This window comes from Aspergillus brunneoviolaceus (genome assembly GCF_003184695.1).
Source record: "Aspergillus brunneoviolaceus CBS 621.78 unplaced genomic scaffold BO95scaffold_50, whole genome shotgun sequence".
Lineage (NCBI taxonomy): Eukaryota > Fungi > Ascomycota > Eurotiomycetes > Eurotiales > Aspergillaceae > Aspergillus > Aspergillus brunneoviolaceus.
Window position 1 is genome coordinate 58860 of NW_020290780.1, and position 18152 is coordinate 77011.

Below are 18152 nucleotides of genomic sequence, written 5' to 3' on the forward strand. Positions count from 1 at the left end.
CCGCCGCATGCGAACGATCCGATGATCGCATGGGCGCGTGCCCATGCTGGACTGACTGCCCCGAGGCAGACTGGTAGATGGCAGGTCGGGCTGTGCGGTGATTCCTGTAGTCGCCACGGGGAGATGGCGATCTCGTCTTTTCTTTTTCCCCTTTGCGACCCCGGGTGTCCCTGAACCATTAGCGCACACCCGATCATCGGTTCACTTACCAATCCCCTTCGTGGGAATATATATCAGCAGTTGGAAACACCAGCACAAACAACACTCATACTGCTCACTCAGCTGCCTGGTCGCGACTTGCGACAGAGTCTGCCTTATGCCAGGGATCCAGGCTCCAGAATTTCTCTCACCTCACAACCGGAACGTCATTATCAATCGTGTTCCCTGCGAGCTGAAGAGTTGACACCACAGGAGGCGGCAGGTCAGGCTTGTTGTAAACATGGTTTGTACGCAAGTGTAGCCTTCAACAACAACAGCCCGGCTAGCTCAATCGGCAGAGCGTGAGACTCTTAATCTCAAGGTTGCGGGTTCAACCCCCGCGTTGGGCTTTCTCTTTTGCTTTTTGCCTGTCGCACATTGCCCTTGTACTGCGCTTTGCGCGTAGATTTTTTTTAATCTTGTGTGGTTCGCGGACGGCGCGGAAGCTCCACCGGGATCCACTTCTTGCAATCAAGCGAATGGCCGCTCCCAAGTGTAGTCAGAGTAGTAGACGAAAAGGCCAATCACTAAATACAGCCTGTGGTATGCCCACCTCATATGTTGAGTACCATTTGGTGTAATGAAGCAATTCATGCTACTTTACTCCTGTACATGGCGGCCCAAGATTGCGCCTTTTCTCCCCCGCCACTGTATCTGCTTTAGCTCCGCTGCACGCCCGCCGGCCAGCGACAGGTCCTAGCCCCCTGATCCCAAGCCTTAGTGGTGACGGCTATCGTGTCCGACTGCACGTAACCTGTCGGCCCGGTCTTACGGGCTGTTTTATAATCGGCTGCACATGCCGCCTACTCTCATCCAGCGAATTGGAAATGTCATTTGTGGACAAATAGACGGATAGATTATCTTGTCTCCGATCCGGAAATCAAGATCCAGCGGTCCAGGCCGTCGAAACCCTGTAACATGCATCCAGTAACCACGAAGGACCAGCATACAATGCCGAAAGTCGACACCCGCCCCAGCAAGATCAGAATATCCCAGTTCAGTACAAAACAACCCATCTCGAATTCCATATCCCCGAAGACAAAGGCAACAACCCTTCGCATAAGTTATCCCTAGTGTGAAAAGCGAGTTGTAACACATCCCCTCTCATTCCCAAGGCTCAACGCCAGAACACCATGCACCTAGTCATCTCGATAATCCCTTTGATCATGCCTCCCTCTGGGGCAGAGGCTTCGACACCCAGCAAAGACACGGGATGAAAACCATGGAGGATAATTTAGTTTCTGTTCTGCACATGAACGGTCGATTGTCAGTATATATATCACCATGAGCTCTAATCTGTACAACGATGAATGACGTACTACTCCTTGGCCTTGCATTTGTGGTTCACACACACGCCGCATCTGCTGCGGCAGCGGTCGTTGTTGACGCAGTTCCGGTTACAGTAGTTGATTCCGGGATCCAGGGCCTGGTCATCGAGGTCGTCGACGGGGTCCATGACGGCTGCGTGAACGAGGGCAGCGAGGAGGGGGAAGAGGGCGAGGCTGCGGAGGTTCATTTCTGCTGTGGGCTGTGGATTGAGGTTTATTTCGTCGGTGGTGGAGGGGTTTGTGTGGTAGAAGAGCTTGTTTAGAGGTAGAGATTTGTGAGTTGGCAGAAGGATGAACGGATCTCGGTTCGTGGAGGAGGTGAGGGTGAGTTCTAGAAGGTGGGGATCCTAACCATAAGAATATGGTATCTCAAATCACTTTCTGCGCCTTGAGGAGATATATTCACTTGTTGGCGAGTCACTTGAGCAGCATCATTCACTGTGTGGACAGTTACTATTGGTACTAGTTGCGCTAGCTTCGACTCTGAAGAAGATATCACTATAGAGACTATCTACTCACTCTGGTGAGTCATGCTGTGAATGGTTTAGGGGTCTTGTCTGAAGCGGTGAATTGGTGTACTGTACTTCCGGCCGGACAAGGGGTATTGTAGACCGTGGGTCGCACGACAGACATTATTTATTGATTTTAGACTTATGACCACTCCCTCTGAATCTCCGATGCTATGTTACCAGCATGTTGCAAGAATACCAACCTGCAAATGTTCTACTTAACTGTCAGCAATCTAGAACGGACAAACACGTGGAGCATAATATTTATGGATAACCGAAGAGGACAACAGTTAGCGTTTCTTTGCCCCTAAAGGCCCGCTCCTTGTTGCATCCTCAAGGCTCGGAATGATTGTAATGAATGGTTCCATTCTCTGTCCACCCAGAACATTTCAGCATATTCCCTTCCAGGCCGGGGACAGATGCTTGACTGCAACACAACCATGAACTTGATGCGGCTGAGAATCAACTCTCCAGTCTTGTTGCAACACTTGTGCGGGGTAGACGGACGACAGCAGCTGCGGTGCAACCCGGTTATGTGTTAAAAGGCTCATCTTTGCAATTGACATTCTTCTTGACCAATCAGCTCGCATGGCTTAGATGGTAAAGCGCAGCACTAGTAATGCTGAGATCCTCGGTTCGAGTCCGAGTGTGAGCAGTTGCATTTCCTTTTTTTTTTTCCCCACCCAGCCTCCTGTCTCGGTATAGGATCTAGCTTGCCATACTCGTTTCCCTCCACCCCAACAATCTTATTTTTGTGATAAAGATTAAACAGAGCGAGCACTTCTCCTCCCGCTGTTCTTATTTGCCTGTACTTTGTTCCCCCTCAGCCAAGAAGCAGATAGCCGAGCACTGAAGTCAATCGACCCCAAACTGCCGAGTTGCTGGAAATGGCAGGGTTTCGCGGCCAGCTCCGCCGTCCGCCGATCCACCGGAGCTTATCGGCCATGACGACGAGTTGGGAGTAAGCAGCCTGGCTTATCGAACATTTCCCCGCTTGCTTCTACTCGGCAATCGTCCTGAACGCTGGTTCGCATGCACTGCCGATCCTCGACAATCCGAATCTCACCTGGAATGTGCATGTTGTCATGTTCAACTCGCTGTCTCAGCTGCACCCTAGCCAATCCCTCTATATAAGTAGCATTGATTACCTCCCCCCCCCCCCCCCCCGCAACAGCCAACAATGCAGATTCTAGGTGAGCCCCCACCACATACTACCATACCCACTGCACCGTTTCCCCGCTTTTCATCCGTTGCACTCCACCATTGTCATCACCTCTAACACCCCTCCTCGCAACAGCATCAGCACCATCCACCATGAAGGACATCATCGCGAAATACCGCCCGGACCTCAAGCCCTTCGAGGAGATCTACCGCCACCTCCACCAGAACCCCGAACTCTCGGGCCAGGAGCAGGAAACCGCCGCGACGGCCGCGGAGCACCTCCGGAGCCTGGGGTTTGAGGTGCACACGAACCTCGGCGGGCACGGGGTGGCGGGGGTGCTGCGCAACGGGGCGGGCCCCACGGTGCTGGTGCGGGCCGACATGGACGCGCTCCCCGTGGAGGAGAGGACGGGGCTGGCGTACGCCAGCACGAAGAAGACGACGGACGCGGAGGGGGTGACGCGGCCCGTGATGCACGCGTGCGGGCACGACACGCACGTAGCCAGCCTGATGGCCAGCGCGGCGCTCCTGCACGCCGCCCGCGCCCACTGGGCGGGCACGCTGGTGTGCATCTTCCAGCCGGCCGAGGAGCAGCTGGACGGGGCGCGCGCCATGCTCGACGACGGGCTGTACGACCGGATCCCCGCCCCGGAGGTCGTGCTGGCCCAGCACGTCATGCGCATGCGCACCGGCACCGTCAGCGTCCGCGCCGGCCGCTTCCTCACCGCCGCCGACGCCTTCGACGTCCGCATCCACGGCCGCGGCGGCCACGGCTCCGCGCCCCATACCTGCATCGACCCCATCGTCGCCGGCGCCGCCGTCGTCACCAAGCTGCAGAGCATCGTCAGCCGCGAGGTCACCCCCGGCGAGATGGCCGTCGTCACCTGCGGCAGTATCCAGGCCGGCCACGCCCACAACATCATCCCGGATTACTGTGACCTCAAGCTGAATGTCCGCACGTATGATGCGGGCATCCGGAAGCGCGTGGTCGAGTCGATCCGCCGGATCGTCGAGGCCGAGTGCGAGGCCGCCGGCTGCGTGGAGAAACCCCTGGTGAAGCTGACGTATTCCACCCCGGCGACGATCAATGATGGGCAGCTGGTCGAGACGCTCAAGGGTGCCTTTGGGGATTATTTCCAGGACGGGCTCGTCGAGTCGGAGCCCGCGGCCGCGAGTGAGGATTTCTCGCTGCTGGCCACGGCCGTGGGCGCGCCGTATGTGATGTGGACGTTTGGCGGCGTGGATGCCGACACCTGGGACGATGCCGTCAAGAGGGATGTCGTGCGCGAGCTGCCGAGTAACCACTCGCCGTTTTTCGCTCCGGTTATTGAACCTACGCTGCAGACGGCGGTGGATGCCATGGCCGTGGCGGCGATGACCTTCTTGCAACCGAAAAAATGATCGGGTTTTTTGGGGTTGTTTATTTGTGAGGGGCGTGACTGCTCGAGTCGAACCCCTCGTGGTATCATAATCAACATAACTGTACATAGAGAACACGAAAGCGTTGCATGGCGAATCTGTACCTCTCAAGCATTCATCCATCCCATCTCATTTCCTAGTCTCGACTCGATACATGCACCACCACCTTCCCGCGCGCCCGCTCCGAGCGCAACTTCTCGAAAGCCTTGGGCGCCTCCTCAAACTCGTAGACACTATCCAGCACAACCTTCACCTTCCCATCCCGGATCAGCTCCCCCACCGTGACCAGATCCGCCTTCCTGGGCTTCCAGAAGATCGGCAGGTACCTCCGCTTCCCGCCGCCCAAGAAGCCGGGGCGCAGCAGCCGCGTCGCGAAGGTCGGGAACCGGGTCGCGCCGACCTGGGCGAACACCTTGCCCGGCTTGAGGAAGGCATGGCACTCGTTGTACATCTCGGCGGGGAGGCCGATGTGATCGACGACGTGGTCGAACACGGGGCCCTTGGCTTTGAGCACGGCCACCACATCCTCCGCGGTGTAGTCCAGCACCTCGTCCGCGCCCAGCTCCCGGCAGAACGGCACGTTCTTGGTCGAGCACGTCGTCGTCACGGTGCACCCCAGCGCCTTGGCGATCTGGATGGCGTAGATCCCGCACCCGCCGGACCCGGCGTTGATGAAGACGTTGGCCCCGGTGTCCGGGGCGATGAACGGCGCGATCGACTGCCACGCCGTCATGCCCGCCACGCCGACGGTCGCGGCGTGGTCGACCTCGACCCCCGCGGGGATCGGGTGGAGGTTCTCTTCTCGGGCGATGAGGTATTCGGCCAGCGAGCCGAATTGGGTGGGCAGGTCGAGGGTGCCGTAGACGATTTGGCCGGGTCTGAACGATGATGTGCTATTGTTGTGGTTGTCGGCGGTGGCGACGACTTCCCCGGCGAAGTCGAGGCCCGGGCTGGCGGGTTTGCGGATCAGGGCCGTCGTGATGAGCGGCATCGCGGGGACTTTGTAGTCGGCGGGATTCAGGGCGGCGGTCAGCACGCGGATGAGGACTTGCGACGGCTTGAGAGGCCCTGGAGGCGCGCGGGCGCAGGGCTCCAGGGTGAGGTTGGCTTCGAGGGTCGGGCTGGTGTGGCTGTAGAGCCAGGCTCTCATTGTGGTTGGGTAGGGGGTCGTTGCTGTTGCTGTCGTCATCTTGGGTGGGTGGTGCGTGTACAGGCTTGTAGAACAGGTGTCTGCTGATGATGTGGATTAAGGTGGAGGTTGACGTGAAAGTGGCAGAGAGAGTGGTTGGAAGAGGAATGTTTTTGGTGGTGGTGGATTTTCTGGTCGGAGTCGCGATAAGATAGCATGCTAAGAGGAGATTCCGCTAATGGAGACGTCATGGCGGCTATTCTAGACTGAGATGTTTGTACTGGCATGGATCTCTCTGTAAATCCATTTTCCCGCACAATTGAAGCTGTTTCATGCTTGTAATATGAAGCTGACATCTGGTCACAGACACTGGCACTGCTCAAAAAAAAAAGGTCAGGTGATTCTAGCGTTTGAGCCAAATCGGCTGGCGGTGAGGATGATTTGAGTCCAGCTGTTTGCTAATAATTGTCTGTTCAACAGCCTCCTGCTGTCAGACCCTCGAAGTATGACAACACAGAACCCAGCCTCAAGCCACCCAGCAGTCCCAGCAGTCGAGACCCAGCTGGAGCCCAGCTGAAGCTATAGCGGTCACCGGCTAAGCCTCAAGCTATTCGTCCGACACAGCAATGGGGTCCTTATCAGAAGCTTGGCTGCAAAAGTGGGCCAATGGAGAAGCTACTGGAGCGCACCACTCGTGTCGGCGTCATACAGATCATCTTTCCTCTTTCCCCTCTGCACCTCTGCACCTCTCCAACGAACAGACCACCCTCGGTCGCAAATTGCCTCCAGCAACTTTGGATACTACACATCCATGATGCCGGACTGTTTCCATGCGACCGACTCTTGCCTGAACGAGCGTTTCAACGACTGCCATCGAGCGCCCGAGCCAACGCAGCTTCCGCAAAGGGACTAGTGGGACGTTGGTCGGTGATGACATCATTGAGTCCGACCTCGGCTGGGCCTGAGGAATCCATCAATCAAAGGGGATGCACCACCAGACTATCAATGGATCAGTGATGATTATTATGATGATGATGATGCACTGCGTTGTTGTTCCTCGCAGCACAGCCATTCATTTACTCCCAAAAGGGTCCAGCCCTTGTCTCTCCTCCCAGACATTGGTCGACTGATCCCTTAAGATTGTATCGATCGGTTCCTGGCCCACTCCGTGTTCGTCTCCCTGTGTTTCCGCTGCTTCCTATCCCTCCCTCCCTCCCTTTAGTTTATTTGCGCTGCCACCCCCTCTCCTCCTGAAGTCTTCCTCCATCCGACCCTGCCCTTTTATACCTCGCCCACTTCCTCTCAGTTCTTCAAGGCTTCATGACCTTCTGTGAGGCTTGTTCCTTCCTCATCTAGCGCATCAGAACCATGCCCCTGAATACCTTCGCATTGAGTCTGGCCCTCACTCCGACCGTCCTCCAGACCCTGATCTCTCATGTGGGTCATTCATCCTTCCCATCCGCTGCCAACAATGGCTCCATCGCGTTTCACCTTTCGTCGATTCCTTCCTTCCCCGAACTGACAAACTGACACCCGTTTCTCCTGCCATCAGTACCTCCACCGCAAATCTCTCCACCACAAACCAAACGTCCACATCTCCTACGATGAAAGCATCCGCATTTTACGCGAGTTCCTCATCTACGCCTCCAAGCATAGTCTAGAAGACCTCCAAACCTTCACCTGCCAGCGGGTGCCCGCGCCGCATTGGGTGAAGCTCGAAACCGTGACCGTGCCGGAGGACTGTCTACTCGGCGCAGCTGATGCGATCAACAAGCAGCTCGGCTCGAAGGGCGTCGCCCGCGTCGGCGGCAAAGAGTGGTGGCAGTGGCGCGGCCCCGCGGAGGACTTGAAGGCGGAATGGATCGAGATGAAGGAGGACTACAACGAGCGGAAGCGCACAGATCGCGACCACCCCAGCCAGAAGCGCATCATGCTGTACATCCATGGCGGGGCGTACTTTTTTGGCAGCTTGGATACACATCGGTATCAGATGCAGCGCCATGCGCGGAAGTTGAAGGGGAGGGTCTTTGCACGGTAAGCCTTTTATGTCCTCCTTGAATCGAAGCATCTCTTACTGACCGTGTTCAAGTGAGTCTTCGACCTGATGATAGGTCCCAGTGTCCACCCCCGAATCAAGCTGATTCCCTGTCTAGCTAAATATCGCCTGGCGCCGCAATTCCCCTTTCCTTGTGGAATGCAGGATTCACTGGCAGCCTACCTGTTCTTGTTAAAAGAGCATAAGCCCGAGGAAATCCTCTTCGCCGGTGACTCTGCCGGAGGAGGTCTGGTTCTCTCGTAAGTTTGAGGTCCGGTCAATCCTGCAAGCTGCAGCTAACGGCCGAAGTATGCTGGTTCTCCTACGCGACCAAGGGCTTCCTCTGCCGGCGGGGGCTATCTTGATTTCACCCTGGGTGGACTTGACCCATTCATTCCCTAGCATCGTCAAAGACAACCCCGGAGACTATATTCCTCCGTACGGCTTCATGCACAAGCCGTCTCCGGCGTGGCCGCCCCCTAACGCAGATGAGCTTGCTTCTCTAAAGAAAGCACTCAAGGTGAACCCGGCTAAGCCCAGCCATGCTGTCCCCGAGCAAAGTAGTCGGGACGAAGAGACGGCGGAAAGGGGCTACTCGATGCACAAGAGCAGCTCTTCCGAAGCCGAGCGCACGAACTCGGATCGCCAGTCCACCGAGATTCATAACGAGAAGATCAGTATCCCGATTGACGGAGAAACGGTCGAGATCAAGGACCAGATTCACATGTATGCGACCAACGACTTTCTGACCCACCCACTCGTGTCCCCTATCTTCCAGTCTTCTCTCGGAGGACTGCCTCCACTGCTGATTCAGAGTGGAGGCGGCGAGATGCTGAGGGATGAGCAATTCTACGTGGCCCACAAGGCGGCCAACCCGGCCGCGTACCCGCCTGGCGATGCTTTTCTCGACGAGCATGACCCCAACAGGGAAACCCTTCACAAGTATCAGGGAACCTACGTTCAACTCCAGGTCTGGGACGACCTATGTCATGTGGCGCCGACTCTCAGCTTCACCCATCCGGCAAAATACATGTATCGGGCGATTGCGCAATTTGGCGCCTGGGCTCTTGCATGCGCGCAAGACACCGAGGTCGAGATTGTTGACGACCACGGTGTATCCAGCGACACTGATAGCAGCGAGGACCCAACAAAGAGAGAATCGGAGAATTCTCACACCCCTGTCGACTGCATTGGCAAGGCCGGGGACCCCTTACCCGCGTTCAAGGACCGCATGATCCGGCAGCGAGTGGATAAGAAGGGCAACGTATACCCTTTGGATCCCCCATCGGCGTGCTCCGTGCTCCAAATCCCCCCATCCAAAGTGGGAGTATTCAACCCTGTGCTCGTGCGCAAGTGGCTGTCTGCGAAGAAGGAATGGGATACCAGATTCGCTAAGGAGAAGCTCCGTGTTCAACGACAGCGCATGAAGGAGCTGGCGTATGGACTCCAGAATTTCCAAGGCGAGCTGCCACCGCCGAGCTCCCTTGCTGCCCGGCGCACCGTCCCGCGCGTGTTGCCATCCAGGACTGGCGGCAAGAGCTACCCAATGACTATGTGGAGTAAGATGGCCAGCAAGCATGACGAGCGCACCGTCGTCAAAGAACAGTTGAAGGGCGACCGGTCCACACGGACGAGCGTCGATGCCGGCCAAGCGGGAGCGTCGATGAAGGCAGAGGCTGCGCAACAGACGGACGAGAACGCGTCCGCCACCCAGCGCGCCGCCGCCGTGACTGGCGCCTCCGTGCAGGACTTCTCCAACAAACCCCAGTCGAATGGCTTGAGCAATGGGGGTGGCTCGTCGGGAACAAAGGTCCCATCCGAGGTAGATGATGATACGCGCGATCAATCAGCGAACTCACACACCAAAGCCCCTTCGCTTGAGAGCTTCACTCCCATGCTCGTCCTGCCGGGGTATGAGGGAAAGAACTTCGAAGAAGAGAACGCCAGCACCCGCGCGCTCTTCCATGAAGCGGGCGCTATTCCGAACACAGGCGACTCTCACTGGGCTTCACGACTGCGACACCGGGCCTCGTCCAATGCCGGGTCGGGCACCATCCGCAGTGGGCTCACGACCGAGCCGCCGGAGGATACGAGCACAATCGGCGACGAGAAGTCTCTGGCCGTGACCACGACGAACGGACTCGATGCAGCGAGTACCCGTGCTGTGCTCAATGCCAAGGGAGTGCTGGGCATGGCTAGCGATAACGAATCTGCGTATCGCTCGTTCGAGGCTCTGCCAAGTGAGCTTGGGGATGGTGAGGTCGGTACCCCGGGCCTGGGTCCTGATGGTCACGAGGCAGAGTCGACGCCGCGGCCTGGCTTGCCTGACCGAGAGTATTTCAAGACGGCGGAGGAGTACGTTGCGCACTGAGGGTCGATGCCATTGTATTGTACAGGTGATGTCTCCCCTTCACAAGATGTATATAGGCATGACCAGTGTTCATTTTCTTTGGTTCCTTGGGAGGTCTGTTGGTTGTTATACCCAGCTTTACATAGTCGCACTTTAGTATTGGTTTTTTGTTCAAGACGCAGCCAATTCCATCTATATCCAGCATTACTACCAATCAACTCAAACGATTCGAAGAATCATACTCAATTGCCAGGGTATATGTACACACTTGAACCAAAAGAGACCATATAATACACAACCCCCCTTTTTCCTCCTTTCCCCTTACCTTTCCCCCAAAAAAAACAGTAAAATCCTCACCACTGCACCCCCACCTTCCGCGCCACCTCCTCCGCGATCCCCAAGAACGCCGCCCGCCGCCCACTGTCGGGGTTCCCCTCCTCCGCGACGACGGTCGGCACCCCGCGATCGGCATCCTTGCACACGGTCCCGTCGAGGGGCACGTCGCCGAGGAACTCGACGCCGAGCCGGCGGCACTCGGCCCGCACCCCCCAGTCGTCCTCACGGCCGCGCAGGTGGTCGTGGCCGTGGCCGAAGATCTCGGTGCTGGTGCCGCAGCTCGGGCAGCGGAAGAAGGCCATGTTGCGCACCATGCCCAGCACGGGCACGTCCATGCGCTGGAACATGCCGATGCCGCGGACGGCGTCGCGCAGCGCGATGTCCTGCGGCGTCGTCACGACCACCGCCCCGTCCAGCACAACCTCCTGGTTGATGGTCAGCTGCACGTCGCCCGTGCCCGGCGGCAGGTCCAGGAAGAGCACGTCCAGCGGGCCCCACGCGACGCTGTGCAGCAGCTGGTGCATCGCCTTCGTGACCATCAGGCCCCGCCAGGAGATCGGGGTGCTGTCCATGGGGACGGGGTCTGCTGTCGACGAAGGGGTCTGTTGCTGTTGCGTTTGCGGGAGGAGGTAGCCCATCGACATGGATTTGAGGCCGTAGTTCGTCAGCGGGAGGAGGCAGTTGTCTATTTTTGTATAGCGGTTGCGGTTAGTGGGGTTGGATTTAGGGATCTTGGCCGTTTTTATTGAAAGGAGGGGAAGGGAGACACACTCTCATCCAGCCTGGGCTCCCCGCTCAGATTCAACAGCGTCGGGATCGAAGGCCCGAAGATATCGGTATCCAGGATTCCCGTGCGGATGCCGCGCCGCGCGAACGCCAGCGCGAGGTTCACTTGTTGTTCCATCTCACATCAGTTGCTTGCGTCTCGTCGTCTGTGTTCTTGGGTGCGTATGGAGGAAGAGGTACCGGCGATCGTAGACTTCCCTACACCCCCCTTCGCGGACGAAACGGCAATCACCTTCTTCACGTCCCGGATCTTGCGCTTCTCGGGCAGCCCGCGGCGGCTGCGGAGGGAGGGCGGAGTGCCCGAGCGTGGGAGGCCCTACCATTTCCCACCACTACGTTAGACGAGAACCGAACCCTATCCCGAGAGATAATGGAAAGAAAAACTATACCAAAGGGTTATCATGCTGCAGCACCCGAACGGTCGAGAAGAACCTCTTCCCCAACATGATGCCTGTGGAAGTCTAGCGATGCGAGATGGGGTGGGTGGTCGGCGGTGAGAATCCAACATTCTTGACGCAAGACGGAAGATCAAGGATACTGCCCGATTTTCAATCCTTCACCGCCGGTCAAACCTGCCTTCCATAGCTGCTTTCTGGCTTGAAGGAGTTAGTTCTCCCGTGACCGCATCCCGAAATTTTGCGGGCAGAACTTCCTCCCAGAAAAAAAAAAAAAAAGTTGGCGCGGAAACAGCAAGCCACTACGAACCTTTTTGGCCGTTGTTTTGCTGTACCCTGTCCCTGTACGTTATGGCTCCCAAGTCGCTGGCGCAACAGCTCGCTGAGCTGGAGGATCCTACTCCTAGAGGTTTGTTTTTATTTCCCTTGCTTTTTCTGGGGTTGAGTTTTCTGTCCCTGGGTCTGACTGACTTGTCTTTGCGCCCAATTGCAGATTTCGACCCCGAGGATCTCGATCGCGGTGTTCAATCGAGTGATGAGGAGGGAGGAAAGGCCGTGGATGCTGACGCGGGACGAGAGCATTATCAGGCTGTTGGGTAGGTTCTTTTCTCCCCGGAGTGTTTACCCTGGATTATCTTGGATAGTCGTCTGTTGTGATGGCTGGATTGTACGAGGGTGACGCTGACTTATCTCAGCAAGGGAAAGCTTCGCAAACAGGATCCGGTCGCCTTAGGGAAGCAGTACGCCGGCTCGAAAGTTAGCAGACAGGCGCTCGAAGCCGAGAGCGAGGACGACCCGTTCGCGGCCCGGTCCAGCGATGAGGAAGACGAGGAGGATGACGATGAGGAGCTAGGCAGCGACGAGGACGAGGACGATGAGGATATCTCCGACGACGAAGAAAGCGAGGAGGAGACTGCCCGACCGGCCAAGGGTGCCGGGAAGAAGGCCAAGAAGGAGGTCAGCTTCGACGACATGGATACCGATGGGTCGGATGAGATGGACGGTTTTGAGGACGAGGATGACGATGACGAAGGGGAGGATGATTTCCCATCCGATGAGGACGACGAGGACGAGGATGAGGATGACGATTCCGACGCCTCTGACGACGAACCCCGCCGCACCGGCAAAACCGACGATCGCGAGGAACTGCGCAAACTAATGGCCTCGGACCAAAAGACCATCGCCGCGACCATCTCGCAGGCCGCCAAAGCCGACGCCGCCAAGGGCAAAGCCGTGAAGCAGCAGCGCGCCACCTTCGACGCCCTCCTCAACACCCGCATCAAGCTCCAGAAGGGCCTCACCGCCATCAACCAGCTCTCCCTCGCGGCCGCCCAGCAACACTCATCCACCACCGACGAGAAGAGTACTCCCGACGCCGACGCAGTCCCCGAACCTCTGGACGGCGAAGCCATCAAATCCGCCGAATCCGCCGCCCTGGCGCTGTGGTCCACCCTCGAGGATCTCCGCCTCGCGCTGGCGGACGCGCACCACAAGCAGCAGCAGGGGGGTGATGACAGCAAGAAGCGCAAGCGCCCGGCGCCCGTCACGCCGGCCACCTCGTCCGCTTCGCTGTGGAAGCGCATGACGGCCCTCGAGGCCGAGTCGCTGGCGCACCGGCGCGCGGTGCTCGACAAGTGGTCCCAGAAGGTCCGCGGGGCGACCGCCGCGACCACCGCCAACGCGCGCGGCAAGCTGCTGTCTGCCTCGACCGCCTCGCAGACGATCTCCACCGTGCTGGACGCGCAGGTCGCCACCGAGACGGCCGCCGGGCTCCGTGCCGTGAAGCGCGCCCGCACTGCTACTACTACGACGACCAAAGACACCAAGTCGACGACCACGACCAAAGCGGCGGCGGAGCAGCCCGACGAGCCCGCGGAGCCCCTCTACGACGACACCGTCTTCTACCAGACCCTGCTGCGCGAGCTGGTCGAGCAGCGCATGTCCTCCTCGGACGCCATCACCAACGGCCTCGATACCCTGCACCTCCAGCTGCCCTCGCGGCTGTCGGCCGTGCACCCGGTCACCGGGATGCGCAAGGACAAGGTCAAACGCGACGTGGACACCCGCGCCTCCAAGGGCCGCAAGATGAAGTTTGAGATCCACGAGAAGCTGCAGAACTTCATGGCGCCGGAGGACCGCGGCGCGTGGACCCGCCACGCCCGGGAGGAGTTCTTCGCTTCGTTGCTGGGCAACACGGCCAGCGGTATGCTACGGGAGGAGGATGAAGATGAAGATGTGGATGCAGCTGCGGGTGAGGATAGTGATGTCGATCGTGAGGAGGGTGGGTTGAGACTCTTCCGGAACTAGGCTTTCGTTGCTGGTGGCATAGCATAGATACTCGATTTTTTTCCATTCAGAGGTTTCATTCAAAAAGGATGTACTGTATGTATCATATCGCATTGGATTGGAAATCAACAAAAGCCTCCCGTTTCGCCATCAATCCGGCCTAACATTATCATTATCATTGTCGTCATCATCACCGACATCATCATCGTCATCATCATTTTTCTTGCTCCTCTTATTCTCCCCCATCCATCCATCGTGCATATCTCGTCCCACGCAGTCGTAAGTTCATCAATCATAAATCTGCGTTCGAGGCTCAGCTCCCAGGGCACGGCAAACCGAGTCGAGAAGTGCCTTCCATCCCCGCTCGCTCATCATCAACGGATCCACGATCACGAATCCGTGGAAATGCACGTCGAAGTCGTCCTGGAGTCGCTGTCCTGCTTATCCCGAGCCCCCAAGAAACCAGTCCCATCATCTCCGACCGGATGACCCGCCACTACTCGTACTCGAATGCGAGGACCGCGATCCGGACTTCGAGCTCGCCGGCGTATACCTCGGCGGAGCATAATGACCCTCCTGCTGGTGGGCACCGGGCCGCTCCCAGGCGAACTCCGTCCGCCTCGGCAACCCCAACATCCGCTCCTGCACCGCTGCCTCCAGCTGCAGTTTGCGATCGACTTCCTCCTGCGGGGAAAGGAAATGCGGATACCCGTCCCAGTCGACGATGACGGAGCCGCTGACGTCGTTGTAGCCCGGGAGGAGGGAGGCGGCCACTCCCTTCGGGGACGTGTACTTTGGGGACGTGGTTCTGCTGGTGTCGATCATCTCGGTGGCTCGGGGTCGGTTTAACAGGAATTGCTGTTCCAGGGCTTTCTCGTCGAGAGAAACCAGTAGATCATGCGGGGGATCGATGTTCTGCCAGCAGAGTGTGGTTTGGGTCTTGGGGTGGAATGAGATTGAGAATGTTCCCTGAGTGTTCTGAGGGGCGGTGGTGTTCGGTCCTATACCGGTTTCGCTGCCGTTGGGTAGCGGTGGAGTGGTGGGACTAGAATGGGCTGCAGGCCTGGTCTTCTTGCCGGTGAAAAGTGCACGGATCGAGTGGCTGCCTGTCCGTGAAGGCTTGCTGTCCTGGTGATCAGGCAGCGATGGGGTTATGAAGGGTCGTCGTTTTTGTGTGCTGAAGAACGGCATCGGGCCGTCAAAAGAATTAAGGAAGTCCGGCTTGGTCTCACGAGCAAGACGAAGAAAGTAAGTTTACCTCGGTCGCTGAATCAAGGAAACACGGTGAGCAGCTGTTATGCTGAGCAAGTGAGATGTCTTATCTTGAACAAGACTTTGCTTTGTTTCCACTGCGGGCTGCTGCTCGACAATGTCAATGCAGGTAAATGTTGTCAAGACGGACGCGATCCGAAATGCTGTGGAAGGTGTGAGAGACCTGGCAGGGTAATGTTTCAGGTATAAAGGTGCACTCATTTATGGTACCACGTGGATGAGACGTCATTGCTCTGGCCAGCCGGTTTGTGAGCCTGAGATGGATGATGGAAAGCAGGGTCCAATCCTCTGCTTGCTCCAACCCTATCAGAGTCGATCAACGCCGTCGATCGATCCTTTGCGTCTTGCAGATCATTACAACTCATTACAGGCTTCAGAAGCCTGCAAGGATGTTAGCGCATTCTGTTCTATTATTATAAGGTGATTTCATCGGGGGTTGCTGTCAAGGGACCGTTCACCGCTAGAACAGGACCCTGAAATCAACAAACGGAATGCCATCTTGCATAAGAGCCAATTCTCTTGTCTTGATCAACACACAGGAGATCAAAACCAAGGATTCGCAAGATGGACCCGAATTCTCCTCACGGGGGCGATGATATGAGCTATCGGCAGGAGAATTTCGGCCAATGTCGCGGATATTGGTCCTGACGGAGCATTTGCTCCCCAATCAGCGAGATGTCATGGCAAAACCTCCTGTAGGCACCGCGGCTCAATAAGCTTTCGGGCTGGCTCTCGTAATCGGCAGCTAACCTGACTTTGCATAAGCTCGGAGCGAATGGGAGTAGGAAGAACCCTCTGATCGGGTTGAAACGATCCCGAATCTGCCATGTTGATCTCCATATATTGAGATTCCCCATCCCCGTGACGTGACCGCCTTTTTCCCGCGCAGGGGAAGCACGCTCTGACCTCAGACTTCCTTCGGTGAAACAAATGGTGTATCATGCCCGCAAACCGAAGTCTGGTGTCAGCAGTCAGAATCATCGTCGGCCCATTGCTCCCGTAAAGCCTGAATCGTCCGTGTGACATCCCAGCCAGTCCTGGTCTCCATTTCACGTAAAAGAGCCTCGGAAGCTTCTTGATCCTCTCTACGCCGAATGACCCAGCCCCCTGTAAAGGTAAGTCATTGGTCCCATTAACGGTCTCCTAAACAGTTTGCTGGAGTACTCACATGCTACAAGACTATGACGCGCGGTGAAAAGCGTATTTTCAGCTTTGGGGTTAGACTTGGCCAAACCCAGGACCATGAAGAGGTGGTGTCTGACTACTTTCTGCTCTTGCCTCGTGAGCACGGAACTATGAAGGCAGATCTTAGGTCTTGTCGAGAATCAACCCACCTCGATATGTCTGGATACTTGGAAATTTTGGGAAACGAGCGTCGGACTAGGGCAAGTGGTGACTGCCAGAACGATCTTTGCGATATGGTAGTACTGTGCCCCAACAACTATAAAGTGTCGACTGAGTTAGCTGATATCGCAGGCATACGGTCCTTTGACCCTCACCGTGGACCGGCAGCAACATCCATATCTCAGGAAATCGCTGCTCTAAATCCGCCCCCCGTGGTACAGAGCGTATCGCGTCGAAAGAAGTAGGCTTCGAACCGTTCCAGGCTTCCACTTCTTGTGCCAGTCTCTGCAGCCCGCTTAGATCCAGAGAGGACTCATGACCACAGGGACTGAACGCGCAACTTAGGACTTTAGCCAGCAGAAAGACCATCCGACTTGCCCATGCAAAGTCGTCATCCCTCACCCAGACATTGGACCTGTGGAAGCTCTGGAGATTCGTCCGCAGCGGCTTCTGCGAAATTAGCGCGATGTATATATCTTCACGTAGACAAAGCCAGGCCGCTGCCTCACCCAACCCTCCCGACGAGCCGAATGAGGATATTGTGTTCAGTATGCGCGCTGTACCGGTCAGATGGAATTGATTGTCGTCAGCTGGAAACTGTCAGCCACCCGAGAGCAAGACGTCACTGGTCTGTTTAGCATACGCTCCATTTCTTCATGCTGTCGCAGAACCGCAACAGTGGCAAGAACGACATCTGTTATGTCTGCTCTCGAGCCCGACAGGGCCGGAATCAGAAGTTGTAGGCAGTGGTTATGGTACTGCAGAGCCTCGGACGCATCCACTTTGCGCTGTCTGTCAATGTGTCGCGAGGAGAAGGCGAAGATTGCAGAGCGCAAAGCCGGCTCCTGGACCGCCTTCACCGGCACATTGGTCTCAAACTGCCGGTCAGGATCGGTGATATCAGCCTGTGCATGAGCCGCGGAGCATCAGCAATCTGCTAGACAAAGCCTGCATAGCTCGCAGCACTCACCCATAACGCCATGTTCTCGATAAAGTTACGCATCAAGGTCGCTTCCCTGGCGCTGAAGCACGGATGATGCGTCTTTGACTGCTGGCTGCTTGGCGGACTGTCGGTGCTCAGGTCTCCTGGGTGACCGATAATGGTGCGTACAGGACCCCGCGCTCTCGCGCCCACCGGACCACTATCGTGACTGCTCTGTCCGGCGCTCACACCGACTGATCGGTGGCCACTGTGCGTCGGCCAAGCGGGATGGCTTGAGCTCGGATCGTCTATGAACGGACTAGATGATGGATGAACCCGCGACCCCCCGAACCGACAATCCTCGTCCAAGAGCTGTGGTGATGGAACCACCTCGTAGAGTTGCTGGATGGCCTCAGTCTCATCCCGGAACTCGACTATCAATGATCGTGAGAACAAGATCTTCTGTGCCCAGGAGGAGAAACTTTTACCAGGACCCACCACGCACGGCCACAGATCCCGCCCGGGAAAAGCAGTTGCCGTGTCCGTGGGAAGAAGTAGACCTCTTCGAAAGCGGACGTTGCAGCCTCGGTTGCAGCCGATGCCGGCGCGTTGACAGTGTGCACAGGAGGGTAGATTGGTGTCGCCTGGGGGATTGTTAAGCATCAGAGCTGCGATTCCCTGG

At 57.1% G+C, this 18152-nt stretch overlaps 9 protein-coding genes and 2 non-coding genes across 11 annotated transcripts; 6 read left to right on the top strand and 5 right to left on the bottom strand.

Moving 5' to 3' along the window:
• The first annotated feature begins 475 nt into the window (after positions 1-475).
• BO95DRAFT_t213 lies at positions 476-548 on the top strand. The gene has a single exon. It is a non-coding gene; the product is annotated as a tRNA-Lys (tRNA).
• A 2069-nt stretch (positions 549-2617) lies between these two features.
• BO95DRAFT_t214 lies at positions 2618-2690 on the top strand. The gene has a single exon. It is a non-coding gene; the product is annotated as a tRNA-Thr (tRNA).
• A 659-nt stretch (positions 2691-3349) lies between these two features.
• On the top strand, positions 3350-4597 carry BO95DRAFT_465529 (putative zinc metallopeptidase; the record flags this gene model as incomplete). Its single annotated transcript, XM_025589143.1, has 1 exon — positions 3350-4597. One exon carries the CDS (start codon positions 3350-3352, stop codon positions 4595-4597), a length of 1248 nt encoding a protein of 415 aa, XP_025440322.1.
• Positions 4598-4751: 154 nt separating this feature from the next.
• Positions 4752-5765, bottom strand: BO95DRAFT_367676 (NAD(P)-dependent alcohol dehydrogenase; the record flags this gene model as incomplete). The annotated part of the gene is made up of 1 exon (XM_025582795.1): positions 4752-5765. One exon carries the CDS (start codon positions 5763-5765, stop codon positions 4752-4754), a length of 1014 nt encoding a protein of 337 aa, XP_025440323.1.
• Positions 5766-7083: 1318 nt separating this feature from the next.
• On the top strand, positions 7084-8199 carry BO95DRAFT_444768 (uncharacterized protein). The gene is made up of 3 exons (XM_025586958.1): positions 7084-7181; positions 7297-7777; positions 7898-8199. Exons 1-3 carry the CDS (start codon positions 7113-7115, stop codon positions 8041-8043), a joined length of 696 nt encoding a protein of 231 aa, XP_025440324.1. The 5' UTR covers positions 7084-7112; the 3' UTR covers positions 8044-8199.
• On the top strand, positions 7701-10363 carry BO95DRAFT_444769 (uncharacterized protein). The gene has a single exon (XM_025586959.1). The coding sequence runs from the start codon at positions 8090-8092 to the stop codon at positions 10148-10150; it is 2061 nt and encodes a 686-aa protein (XP_025440325.1). The 5' UTR covers positions 7701-8089; the 3' UTR covers positions 10151-10363.
• Positions 10364-10482: 119 nt separating this feature from the next.
• BO95DRAFT_474922 (Mrp/NBP35 family ATP-binding protein) lies at positions 10483-11736 on the bottom strand (the record flags this gene model as incomplete). Its single annotated transcript, XM_025589819.1, has 4 exons — positions 11641-11736; positions 11432-11567; positions 11237-11356; positions 10483-11150 (listed from the first exon to the last, which is right to left on the bottom strand). The coding sequence occupies exons 1-4, from the start codon at positions 11695-11697 to the stop codon at positions 10483-10485; spliced, it is 981 nt and encodes a 326-aa protein (XP_025440326.1). The 5' UTR covers positions 11698-11736.
• Positions 11737-11938: 202 nt separating this feature from the next.
• On the top strand, positions 11939-14014 carry BO95DRAFT_393418 (AATF family protein). Its single transcript, XM_025583670.1, has 3 exons — positions 11939-12055; positions 12140-12242; positions 12342-14014. Exons 1-3 carry the CDS (start codon positions 11998-12000, stop codon positions 13951-13953), a joined length of 1773 nt encoding a protein of 590 aa, XP_025440327.1. The 5' UTR covers positions 11939-11997; the 3' UTR covers positions 13954-14014.
• Positions 14006-14315, bottom strand: BO95DRAFT_199275 (uncharacterized protein). The gene has a single exon (XM_025581019.1). It carries the CDS (start codon positions 14226-14228, stop codon positions 14058-14060), a length of 171 nt encoding a protein of 56 aa, XP_025440328.1. The 5' UTR covers positions 14229-14315; the 3' UTR covers positions 14006-14057.
• A 130-nt stretch (positions 14316-14445) lies between these two features.
• On the bottom strand, positions 14446-14853 carry BO95DRAFT_342145 (uncharacterized protein; the record flags this gene model as incomplete). The annotated part of the gene is made up of 1 exon (XM_025581969.1): positions 14446-14853. A coding segment is annotated over one exon (408 nt), but the record flags the coding sequence as incomplete, so codon positions are not given.
• A 1015-nt stretch (positions 14854-15868) lies between these two features.
• BO95DRAFT_199311 (uncharacterized protein) lies at positions 15869-17672 on the bottom strand. Its single transcript, XM_025581020.1, has 6 exons — positions 17519-17672; positions 17192-17453; positions 16704-17138; positions 16539-16645; positions 16373-16472; positions 15869-16311 (listed from the first exon to the last, which is right to left on the bottom strand). The coding sequence occupies exons 1-6, from the start codon at positions 17549-17551 to the stop codon at positions 16169-16171; spliced, it is 1080 nt and encodes a 359-aa protein (XP_025440330.1). The 5' UTR covers positions 17552-17672; the 3' UTR covers positions 15869-16168.
• Between the last annotated feature and the right edge of the window lie 480 nt (positions 17673-18152).